Source organism: Rhinolophus sinicus, linkage group LG04 (genome assembly GCF_036562045.2).
Source record: "Rhinolophus sinicus isolate RSC01 linkage group LG04, ASM3656204v1, whole genome shotgun sequence".
NCBI lineage: Eukaryota > Metazoa > Chordata > Mammalia > Chiroptera > Rhinolophidae > Rhinolophus > Rhinolophus sinicus.
This window is the reverse complement of record NC_133754.1, coordinates 58,214,122-58,226,717: the sequence shown is the minus strand read 5'-3', so window position 1 is coordinate 58,226,717 and position 12,596 is coordinate 58,214,122. Positions and strand designations below refer to the sequence as shown.

The 12,596-nt window shown below is 40.9% G+C and overlaps 1 protein-coding gene across 1 annotated transcript; it reads left to right on the top strand.

Annotated features, from left to right (window-relative positions):
• Positions 1-7,538: 7,538 nt before the first annotated feature.
• On the top strand, positions 7,539-8,157 carry MBD3L1 (methyl-CpG binding domain protein 3 like 1). Its single transcript, XM_019742036.2, has one exon. It carries the CDS (start codon positions 7,567-7,569, stop codon positions 8,155-8,157), a length of 591 nt encoding a protein of 196 aa, XP_019597595.2. The 5' UTR covers positions 7,539-7,566.
• Positions 8,158-12,596: the final 4,439 nt, after the last annotated feature.

The following is a 12,596-nucleotide window of genomic DNA, read 5'->3' as shown; positions in this document are numbered from 1 at the left end:
CTGTATCAAATTTGATCCCAGAAAGCAGTATCCCTGGACAAATGTATTAGTTCTTTGCTTTTAGCAAAAACAGCCATGTGAATAACATCTCCATGTCTTCCAAATATTACAATTGAAGACATTATCAATTGCATTACCTATTGTTTTCTTTATAAAGATCCATGTAATAAACTTTTCTCAGAATTTAGTGCAAGTAAAAGTTCGTCTCTTCAAACTTCTGTGAGTCATCTTCTCAGATGGATGAGTCCCTATTTGTTCCCCTGTTTAGCTCCTACAATGGAGCTCAGAGCCAATTACTAGGCTCACTGCCTCACCCCAGCCTCCTGTAATATTGCCCTGGGGCTTTCCTTAAATAGTCTCTGATCTCCTTTATCCTACAGTTTCAGAATTTCATTTTGTCTTAATTTGAAAAACTACCCCACATTTTGGTAAGAATTAAGTAAAGGATAAATAAGTATATAGTAATAACTTGGACATATATTAGTAACCTGGAGTTCCCAGTTTTTAAAATGTATGGGAAAGAGCCATTTCACAGAATACAAATTCCTCACTGAGGCACATAAACAAAAGTAGTAACGAAGACAAGAGTTGTGGGCATCTACCATAGGGCATCTACCATTTTAAAAAGAATGAATATGCCAAGTAAACAACACAATAAAAAGTAGGGGGAACACAACTTGGATTACTACCTGAATCTGTCTCGTGGGCTGCAGCTCCTTTTGCTCAAAGAAATGCTTTTTATTCTTTATATGTATAGTTAAAAAAAAATAGCATGCCAAGCATAGCTCCATTCAATTTGTAAACAAACATAGAGGGTCAGACACTGGTATGTCCTGGGCATTCAGAAGAAGGAAGCCTCTGACTTGAAGCACTGAAGGAGACCAACAAGAACTCAAATCACAGAATAATACGCTTTTATAATATAAAAGTAGGAATGGGCATGGGGTGTTCCGAAAGAACCTCAGGAAGGACTCCAAAGACAAAGAACTCACAAAAGCTTCCCAGACAGAGTGGTCCCTGAGCTGACACTTAAAACACTAGAGGAGTTAGCCAGGCCAAGGAGGGAAAACGGGATGGCTATTTGGGGCAGAAATACCACGTGCGAAGAAGGCACAGAAGCTATAGGACGCGTACAGCATTCGGGGCACTCCAAGGAGTTGGGCAAGGCAGGAGCATAGGATGAGAGTTGGGGTGTGGGAAGAGAGCCACTTCCCATCTTTAGGAGGATTTTGTAAGTCTTATAGCAGACTTACAAGACTTAAGTCTCAGGAGACCAGTTCACTAAAGAATTCCGATTTTGCACTAAAACATTTGGAAGCCTCTGAATGAGCTAAGATCTAATATGGTCAGATTTACATTCTAGAAATCTGATTTACGTCTAGAAAAATCCCTTTGGTGACTGAAGAATGGAGGCCAGACTAGAGGGTTAGAAATCAATGGCTATGCTGGCAATCCAGGTGAGAAGAAATAAGGAGCTTATGAACCTAAAAGTGGAAATAACGTGGACCAGACAGGCACCGCTGCTTCTTGTCATGGTGGGCTAGGCAGTTTAGGTCAACTCTTACACTGGAGACAATTAAAAAATGGGATGAAATATAAAAAGCATTTTTCTAAAGACTTCAAAGAGCTGATGAACTAGTGAGGAATTGTTGCGCCAAGATTGAGGAGAAGAGGGAGAGGTGATTCCAGCATTTGCCCAGGCAAAGTGGTAGCCAAGATGGAGCAGCACTTCCAACAGCCAAATGCAGCAATCCTAAATCTGGATTTCACAGACTGTTCAATTCAGGGGTGTCTGTGAACTTGGTTGAGAAAAAAATTATATCTTCCTTTTTCACTAACCTCTAAATGAAAACTTAGACTTTCCTTCTATTAAGAATCTAGGCCACGAGCCCTAGTAATATTAGCAGTATGACTTGTGACTTTCTGTCACCAACAGAAATCAGATATTTTCATACCCCGTTTACAGTTGTCGCAGATATCTCAAAATGTCATTTACATTCATCACTTTCTAAATTACAGTTGCTATTGGACCTACTGCCAGAACTTGCTATTTAATACATTAATAAAGAAGCACATGAATTACTATATCACAACATTTTTTTAATGTTTTGATAATTGTATTTCAATATAATAAGTTTCCTTTGTAATCCTATATATTTTATTTTATGCTTTTAAAAGCAGTATTCTGAAAGGGAGTCCATAGTTTCATCAGACTGCCAGAGGGATCTGTTGAACACAAGGTTAAGCACCTCTGGCCTAGTGGGACCAGTGGGACAGAGCTGGAGTTCAGTGCCTTTGAAGGGTGAGTGTTCTAGAAAACAACCCTGCATTCACGATTGGGGCTCTAGGAGTAAAAGTGAACTAGAAGTCAGCCAAGCCCTCGCACACAGATTTCAGGCTTTGAATCATGTTGATGGATGTTCCCGAGAATCTCAAACTTATACATAAAATCGGATTAAAGCAACCAGACTGCTGACACCTAGCAGAACTAAAACTACCTCTGAGGAAAGATAACATCCTACGCCTGGGTGTGGTGGTTAACTCAGTAAAGGAAGCACTTTACAGCTTCTCTTTGGCATATTCAAATTGCCAGCATCACTACTCTTGCTCTTTGGGGCCATTATTAAGTAAACTAAGGGTCACTTGAACACAAGCGCTACGATGCTATGACAGTCAGTGGGTCTGAGAACCAAGACAGCCACAGGCTGGGAACATATACAGCGTAGATATGCTGGACTAAGGGATAATTCACATCCTGGGGGGAGGGCAGAGTGGCAGGAGATTTCAAAACATGATTGAGAATGGCTTGAGATTTAAAGCTTATGAATTATTTCTGTAATTTTCTATTTAATATTTTCTGACCATGATTGACCATGGGTAACTTAAACAGTGGAACATAAAACTGTGGATAAAGGGGGGAACTACTCTATATGAGATAATACTACAACTGTGGGCTGGTGTCATATGTCTGATGCACAAACTCAGAGATGGATGAATTACAAAAAGGGGTTGGTGGGACGTAGTATCGAATACCAATCAAACCAGGCCTGGGTTCCAGCATATGATCCTGGGAAAGTCACTGCTCCTCTTGGCCTCATTTTCAGGTCTTCACCTTTAAGGGGTTGAAATGGAAGGAAATTCAGAAGATATTTTATGCACTGACATAAAACCTTCCGGTGGTCTCTTGTTATACTTAGAATCAGACCCCAGTGCCTCATGTCTGCCTATGTGGTGAGCAGCCTTCACAGTGGTCCCAGCCTCCTGTGTACACATCTTGTGTAACCACTAAGTGGTTAGTAACTGGCTTCTGAACAACAGCGTACACCCACGTGATGGGATGTCACATCCAAGTTTTCATTAACAAAAACCTGTCACTTTTATCTTACTCGCTTTCTTGTGTTCTTTCTTACTCTCCATCTGTTTTCTCTCCCTCCTCTCTCATATTGCTGGAACTGGGAGAGTAAATGCTGATGTTTTGAACTGCTCTATGTAGAGGCCCCAGAGGAGAACAATGTGGGAGGGAGTGCCCAGCCAACAGACAGAAAGGAACTCAGACTCTCAGTCCAAACTGAAGTGAAGTCTTTAGAGAGCAAATATCATGGTTAAGAGCATAGAATATGGAGCTTATAGCTGATGTTCAAATTCCATCTCAACCACTTACTAGATGCTTTACCTTGGGCAAGTTATTTCTCTTGATGGTGTCTCAATTTCTCTGTCAGTTGGCAATAATATTATAATAAGTGTACCTTCTTTATAAGGTTATGCAGAGTATTAAAGAATCTAATGTTTGGGGCTGGCCTGGTGTCTGAGGCAGTTGGAGCTCCATGCTCCTAATGCCGAAGGCTGCTGAGTTCGATTCCCACATTGGCCAGTGGGCTCTCAACCACAAGGTTGCCGGTTTGATTCCTCAACTCCTGCAAGGGATGGTGGGCTCGGCCCCCTGCAACTAACAATGACGACTGGACCTGGAACTGAGCTGCGCACTCCACAACTAAGATTGAAAGGACAACAACTTGACTTGGAAAAAGTCCTGGAAGTACACACTGTTCCCCAATAAAGTCCTGTTTCCCTTCCCCAATAAAATCTTTAAAAAAAAAAAAAAAGGAGAAGCTAATGTTTGAAAAATTCTTGGAACAACTGGTGTACCACAGATGCTGTATCTATATATTACAATCAAATTTAAAAATTATTCTGACACTATAGGCTCCAAAGTGTGGGTACTTAGCACCTAAATGTATGTAGAAAACACTCCATAACAGAGTGAATCAGTGAAGGAGCTACATTGGTGAATGCATTACCAATGTCACATATGTCATGCTACAGACATTCCCAAGCACACTCGCCCGCAAACATACTGCTCTGTCCTGCATCCTGTTCTTTGATGCTATCTAGGAATCACTGGGGCTTCGTGGACCCTAGTAGCTGTGCGCACTAAAGGTTCTCTGTCAGTAAACCACAGTCGTTGCTAATTCCTGCAGCTCACAGGGTCTGCACCCGGATCTTCCCTTCACCCACGGAGAAGTGTCACACAGAGCCTGAGCCATGGAGAAAATGTTTCCCTGGCCCGTGGCAAGTAGAAGAGTGCCTTCACAAAGTGGGATTTGGGAAAATCCTCCTGGTGTCATCAGAAGGGGTGCAGCCAGTCAGCAGTGACTGGTCTGGTTACTGGACCTTGGTGGTTAAATAGTAGGAGGGGCCGGCATGTTTCAGAGGTCCTACCACAAAACAGTCAATATGATGGTCTCTAATCAGGATCAGCATAATAAGGTCCAAATTAATCCAGTATCACCTGCCCCCTGACTGATTCACTAATCTAGTAGTGATTTAGACATAATGGTATTTGTGTTCTAGCACCTCCTTTTCATGTATTGGCTAAAGTGATTATTCCTTGCATATCTTGTATATTTTTACATAGGAAAGATAAATTGATTTTTAAAACAACCCTCCCTGAGAAAGTTTTCCAAATGTGTTGAATGTTTAACAGAAGCTAAAGAGAGGGGAGTTCACAAATAATCTTGACCCTGAGTCTCCAGTTTTGGCTTTTCCTAATTGGTAGATTATATTGACTTCTGACTTCTCTCTTGAGATCAGTCCAGTTAGGACGATGTAGGAGTGCAGCTTCATGGCATTTGAGAAGTAGTAGTGGGACTCTGGGATAATGTTGGGTTGGTTTTGTTAGAGAGAGAGAGAGAATATGAGTGTTTGCTGCATCTAGCGGTGAAGGTCAAGGGAGACTCCTTTCCTTGGGAAAAATTTTCCCTGACCACTTTCTGTGGGCTTTATTTTCACTCCTGGCCTGACCAGCACTGTCCAATAGAAGCATTAAGCACTCTATATTATGGAATTTAATTTTTTAGTAGCCACATCAAATAAAGGGGATGAAAGTAATTTTAATTGTATATTTTAACTCATTAGAACCAAGATCTTATTTCTGAATACAGTCAATGTAAAAATTAATGAGTTATTTTACATTCTTTTCTTTTTGTACTGAGTTCCAGAAATCCAGTTTGTACTTTCCACTTACAGCTCACTCTCGCTTTGTAAGTTGAATTTTATCATATATACCTGCTCTGTATTTAGGTTCTATAATATTCACAGCTGTAAAATAGTATTCACATAAGTAAGTTGTCCCAATATATTTAAGTTTTCCTCTTAAAGCTCATGTCAGATGAACAATAGAAAGTTCCTGTTGGGCCTAGTAACAAAGGAGTCATTGTGACCTTACCCTAGAATGGTGAAGGCAGATGGCAGTGTGGGATGGTCTGAGGAGGTGGTTGGAGGTGAGGCCACAGAGACACATGATATAGATGACCATTCCCACTGGTTCACGACCAAGGGGAGGGAGTAGAATGCAGTAGTTTTGAGGGGTCCAGGAATATCAGGTGAGAGATTTCTGTGTAGTTAGGAAAGACTTGTAGATATGTAAATGCTGAAGGAAGGATTCAGTTCATAAAGAGGTTGAAAGTAAAGGGGTGATATGGGAATATTGGGGGGATGAACTTAATAAGAAAGAAGGAGTGAGATCCAGATCACCAGTGGAGGATAAAAGAAATTTCTTTAAATATGATTAGAAGGAGTTGAGAAACAGTGGGAGTTTATGAGAAATATTTGCAGATTTGGCATCTATGGCAGTAAAATTTCAAACCAGAAGTATTTCACAATTTCTCTGTCAAATATCAGACAAATTAAAGGATATTGAATATATATATATGAAAGAAAAAAGGAAAGTGGGCAAAATTTGAAACAGGCTGTGGGAAAAATCAAGAAGTAAATATGCCAACACATAAAAAGAAAGGAAAATTTCCAGGCATTATGGATGCTTCCCGGTGGGTACAGATGATTTCGTATTTACAGGGGTACCCACATATCATGCAGTTATGATAAGACCAGCAGTGGCTATGGCAGGGCAGATAATCAGGATCTTTGGGTTTGAAGTTTTACAAGGCAGATATGATGAGTGGTAAGGAATTTTGGATGATTCCAGGGGGATTATTGAGATCATAGTCCATGGAATCCAGGATTTATACAAATGTGGTACATGCCACTGAGTCAGCTCCTGACGACCCTATGAATGGGTGATGTCCACAATGTCCTCAACAGCCCTGCTCAGGCCCTGGAGACTCATGCCTATGGCTGCTTTTATGGAGTCAATCCATCTCAGATTTTGTCTTCCTTTTTTCCTGCTGCTTTCTCTTTTTGCCAGCAGTATTGTCTTTTCCCAAGAACCCTGTCTTATCACTGTTAAGACTAGGAGGGGAGAAATTAAGATAAGAATATGGTGATCTGGCATAACTTGCTATCTTGAGGAACAGGTATCTATTACATGAGTGCTTGAAAAAAATATTGGAAATCAGAAATTTATAGTGGGTGAATACGTTTTCTGAATTATTTATTTTGAATATGACCATTTAGGTTGATGTAAACTTCCGGGAAATGGGAGTGAGTTACTAAGATTGGGTTGGTTGGTAATGTCACTTTTTTTTTTTTTTTAATTAAATTTATTGGGGTGACAATTGTTAGTAAAATTACATAGATTTCAGGTGTACAATTCTGTATTACATCATCTATAAATCCCATTGTGTGTTCATCACCCAGAGTCAGTTCTCCTTCCATCACCATATATTCGAATGTCACTTTTGATTTAAGCTCTAAAAAAGCTATAAAAACCAAGTGGTCAATGGGTTAACCACATAATGCAGAAAAATGGTAGGATTTGGGATTTAGAAAAAGACTAGGGACTGTGTCATGAGAGAGTGCCAGGACTTGTGCAGTTGAGAGTGACAAGGACAAAATAAAGTAAAATCATACTCATAAAGTAGAGGGTCTTACAAAATGTTGGAGGAGAAATGATCTAGCGTAGGTTCTGAGTTTCGACCTCAAGCTTTCTGTTCCTGACCTAAATGGGCTTGATGATGTCCCAGGATGCAGGTCATATCCATCAGAGGGACAGAGGGAGGGTGGAAGTACAAGACAGCCAAGGTAATTGTCCTAAGAAGGCAGGCTTCATTTACCACTTGGATCCAATTTCACGATTTATTGTTATAGAGTAAAAGGAAAAGAAGTGTAATGGTCAAGACTTCACAGAGGAAGCATCGTGACTGGGTAAACCAATCTCAACCAAAGCCTGATTTAAGCATATCCATCCCTTTGAGAATGTCCAGTTACATATTCAAGAGTCCAGTTACTAGAATCACATCCCACCCTGGCAATGAGGTCAGATGCCATCAATGGGAGGAAACCTTGGACAAGCCCCAACAGGTATGCTGGCAGAAGAGACTGCAAGGACTCCAGGCCTGCAGCAGCACAGGACAACTGTTAAGTCCTTTCGATCTTGCCAAAGCCTTGCCCAAACTTGTGCCTCGTTGCACAAGTGAATCCCTGTCAGGTGTTCTCGCAGGTGGTCCGCACTGCAGCTCCATGCCCACCCCTGCCTGGTCCTCACATATGGCAGAGATGATTCCAGGAGCTGGCCTGGGTATCCCACAGCTCCTCTGCAAACAATTTCTGGTGACTGAGAAAGATATCAGGAAGCAGGAAAGGAAAATGAAGATGGCAAGAGAGAGACTGGCAATAGCATTGATTGCACACAGACTGGCAGGTGAGGCAGAGAAAGTGAGGGACCAAGAAGAACATTCTGAAAAACACTGTGGCAAATAAGAGAAGATAGTGCAGCTGAAATGGAGCACAACACTTTATTAATGTCTCTTTGTGGTGTCCATAATGTTTTCTTGCTTTGAGCTCGTGAAACTTTAAAATATATCAATACTTTTCTTTATTAAACTTCCTTGTGTGACACAGAATATATAAACAGTGATCTTTTTTGAGGTGACAATTTTGGTTTTAGGTGAAGAACAAAAAGATCTTTCCTTTTCGTGTTGTACTCTCATTTTCCTTTACTATGTATGTTACTTATTTGTATTATAAATTCAACAGAGTAATCAAAGTCATGGGATTATTTAGTGTTTGGCCCTCACAGTTGCAGAGTAACACCTACCTAATCAGAATGGATTCTTCCTTTTGTGTAATATTCCAGCAGATTCCAAAATAATATTTTATTAAAGAGCTTTTACATTTATATTCTCAAATAAGATATATACTTCTAGGTCTTTATTTTTCTGTTCTTTGTTGCATGTTAATTCCAAGTTGAATATAATGAAATACCAGCTTTCTTTCATTTTTTAAAATATCTGTATGTGTTTAAATTTGATTCATGAAGATTGACATGCCTTTTGGGAGATCATAATATCAAGAGACCATTTTCAGCATCACTGATCTAACAATAAGCTATGGCTTATTGGGATTTATTTGTCTATTTGCCTGATCAAGCATGTTGTATTATCAAATCCTACATATCATTACTTACTTTTGTCTGACATCAGTTCCTGAGAGCGATGCACTAAACAATAATAGAGTATCTATAATTATAACGTGCCTGAAAATAAGTTATTTTTAATTGAAAGTTCTCTATTCTCCCATGTGGTAATCATCTGGAATTTTAGTTAGAATGTGTTTTAATGTCTTAATTTAAAACTAATACTAATCTAGATATGCTAATGTTCTTCTTTTCCTCATTATTTTTGTGACATTTTCCTAGTTTATCATTTCTTCTTCCTGATGTACATTCTTTACTGGTTCTTTCACTGAAGGCTTGTGGGAGGTGAACTTTAAGTCTGTCTGTATGTCTAAAAATGTCTTTGTCTCTTTCTTTGACAGATACTTTAGCTAGGTATTTAATTTAGATTCTTAGTAATTACTTTCCTTGCTTGTTATTTAATATTTCTGAGCTTCTAAATCTGTTGCTATAAAATGGGAATAAAGCCCTCAAGGACAGTGAGTAGAACTGAGATAATACATGCGGAGCTTGCAATCATGTTGCTTAGCAGATATTTAGTCAAAATGATAGCTACTCTTATCGTGATTATAGCCTTTAAAGAGTACGTTCTTGGAGAATGACCGCTTAAGACTGAGAATGGGCAGCTCACACCAAAAATGTTTGAATGGGTAGCATTACTGTAATTTTAATTCTTAGCCTTCAGGTATCTTCAGCTGTAGTCATCTGCAAAATGTGTAGAGCTCATGCAGTCTATTTCCACAAGCCCAAAGCAGGACAGTACACCTGCCTCATGCCTGGGATGCTTTGGGCTGCTTGTCGGGGAGCCTCTGCTAAAACTGTCTAGTAGGATTCAGTGTAGAGAAACATGAAAACAAGACTGAACTGTTTTTCCTTCCTGTGTTTCTCCCTGAGTTTTTTTCATGTCTACATCCAAAGCAGACACTCTTTATAGCCTTGGTATTTCTCAGGGACTCAGGCTTCCTGCTGCTACTCTGCAATGGAGGTTCCACTATGTGTGGGATTTAGGAGATTCTTGAGCACGTTTCTTAGTAGCACCATGCCCTGTGATTAATGTCAATGGAAAACTATAAGAAACCAATCTAGGCAGAATGACTAATGGCCCAGACCCTTCAGGGTCCCCCAACTAGGCAAGCAACCACAGACTGCAGAAATACTTGATGAGGACAAAGGGAATATGAAATGGGAAATGGAAAAAGGTAGTTGTAAATACCAGCTATGAAAAGGTCAACTGCTGTAAAAAACATACATTTGATGGTTATGAGTGTTTCTTCTTTATTCTGTGATGAATAAGTTTGAGTGTAATATTTTATATATCTATATATATATAGCATTTACATCAAAGTAAAAAGACTGCTGAGATAGACTCTTACTGCAAATGTGGGTCCCTTCTTGTTAACTATCAGTGCATTTTTGGCCATTGGAAGCTTAAAGATACAATAAATTGTCCCTCCCTACCATACGGTAGGCACAAGACATTACATATTCCTACATGTAGGTTTGGTTCTCAAGAGCCTCATACTCTTGCAGGAGAAAGCCATTGGACAACTGTGCCTTCCTTCCAGCCCTGGACTAGCCCTGGGAACTGTCATTTCTCTTTCTCTTTGGAGGGAAAGTATAACCTTATCATTCTTTAGATAATCAGTCTCCTGCATGGCTGTGCCATGTCAGGAAGGGCCTGGGCTGCCAGGAACCAGGATTTATCCTCAGCTTCTGGCTGTCCTGAAAAGGCCTCCCTGGCAGAGTCCACTGCTGAGTGTCTGGGTAACATTTGCAGCTGTCAGAAAGGAGGTAGGCAACTCAGAAGTGCCAAGGAATTCATCTGGCCCTTGCTCTTACAGGATGTTTCCAAGGGATGACGTTGAAAATGCAGGTGGGAACCCTTTAGCTCCTGATCATGGGGTGGGTACTGGGGGTGAGCTCAGAGCAGGCTGTGTTTTTCACCCAAATCAAAAGCATTCAGTATTTTAGTTGGTAAGAGCTGTGTCCATGAGTGCTCAGAGATGATCAGTTAGGTGGCATTCCCCTTATGGACCTCCGTACATCCTCACCTCATCCCGTATCTTTCAAAACTCCCAACAGGAAAAGTTCAAACCTCTCCCTACCGTATCACCATGACATACCCACAAGAGAAGACTGGGAAAGGACACAGCCATCCCAGGGGCTGCAAGCTCTATGGTGTTGACGGAAAACATCCAGCCTAAGACAAAGCTTACAAGGGTTTATTTGAGCCAAACTGATGACTTGCTGGGAAGCAAAATCTCAACGGATTGAGAAAATGTTCTGCAAAATGGCAGTTTGAAGCTTATTTTATACATATAATCAAAGGAGGAAGGTTACATGAAATCCATTGGTGATAGATTAAGGGGATGGGAGAAAGCAAAATGGGGAAATCTCTGGAATTGGATAAATGTAAATTGGAGAGACAGGTACTTCTTTCACATAGGTGGGTACAGGATAGTTAATAGTTGACATAGACGTGTTAAGGGACAAAAACAATAATGAGGGATTCTGTACTTTCCTGCTCTGGTCCGGGAAAAGGGATTACTGACATTACAAGGATGTCATCTTAGGTGCAAAACGACAATAGGCCCAATTAAAGGGCACAGATTAATTTTATGAAGGAAGCTAAAGATTTGACTTCTCACCATGGCCCACGTAGTTATGAAATTTTTTATGCTCACACCATCTTATGTGGTTATTTTCAGTCTCCTGAGCTTGTCAGGTTTAATATGTGGCCCCTTTTCCATCCACACTGGGCGATCGTTCTGCTGCCCCTTTAGGACTCGTTGGTAACAACACAACTGAGTGTGTAAACTGGTGATTGTCCAAGGCCATGGACTTTAGAACCACGGACCTAAGGGCCCAGAAGTCCCCCTGGGCAGCAAGGGAGAGTTTGGGGTCATTCACTGGCCAGGATTATGGTCTCATGCTGGCAAACCAGAACTCACCCGTGATCCATCAGGCCCAGCAGGGAGGAGAGGCCATACCAGATGGAGAGGCTGGGGGCCTGCTAGGGAATTTCTGCCTTAAAGAGGAAGTATAAGGAAGTGCAGGAATGGTGGGAATCCTAGGTCAGAGGAAGCAGTAATGTTTATGGAACAAATCCCCACTGTAGCCTTAAAAGCTGTATTACAAAGCTTTCCCCTGATGAGAAACAAACAGGAAAAGGAATTTGGAAGCCATGGACAAGGTTCCCAAAAGGATTCAAATCCAGGTAAAGGATAATCAAAGCCCCTAGAGGGAGCCTGAGAATGTGGCCTTAGTCCATTTGCAAATGAACTTTCTCTGGCCTCCTCTCCACATTCACATTTGATCTTTTTACATTGTTTTCCGTACTTAGTGCTGATGCACTTCCAGAGGTTGAACCACAAGTTCCTAATATTTGGTCAAAAGAAACCTCAACAGGAAAGGAAAATGTTCCCTCTGCCTCTAGAGCTGTAGAAAGGCAGCCACTCTCCTGGGGCAGGAAGTGGTCTTGGCCATTGTTATTTTTAAAGCACCTACATTTCAGGAGGTTTGTCAATGCCTGTGAAAGCACCTTCAATCTCCAAATTCCAGGAGTTCTGAGGGGCTGTCTCTCCTTGTTCAGGTTAAGGATGCTGAAATGAACCTGTCCTCTGAGTAACTGGGACTTCGGGGTGTCCTTCAGGAGCCAGGGAGGGGGCCTGGCCCTTCTCCCATATGCAATAAGCTGATGACCTTGCAAGATTTCTTAATTCAAGGAGGAATGTGAGATTCTGAA

Coding starts and splice junctions, on each gene's coding strand:
- MBD3L1 (XM_019742036.2), top strand. CDS start 7,567: ATGGTCAAGACTTCACAGAGGAAGCATCGTGACTGGGTAAACCAATCT.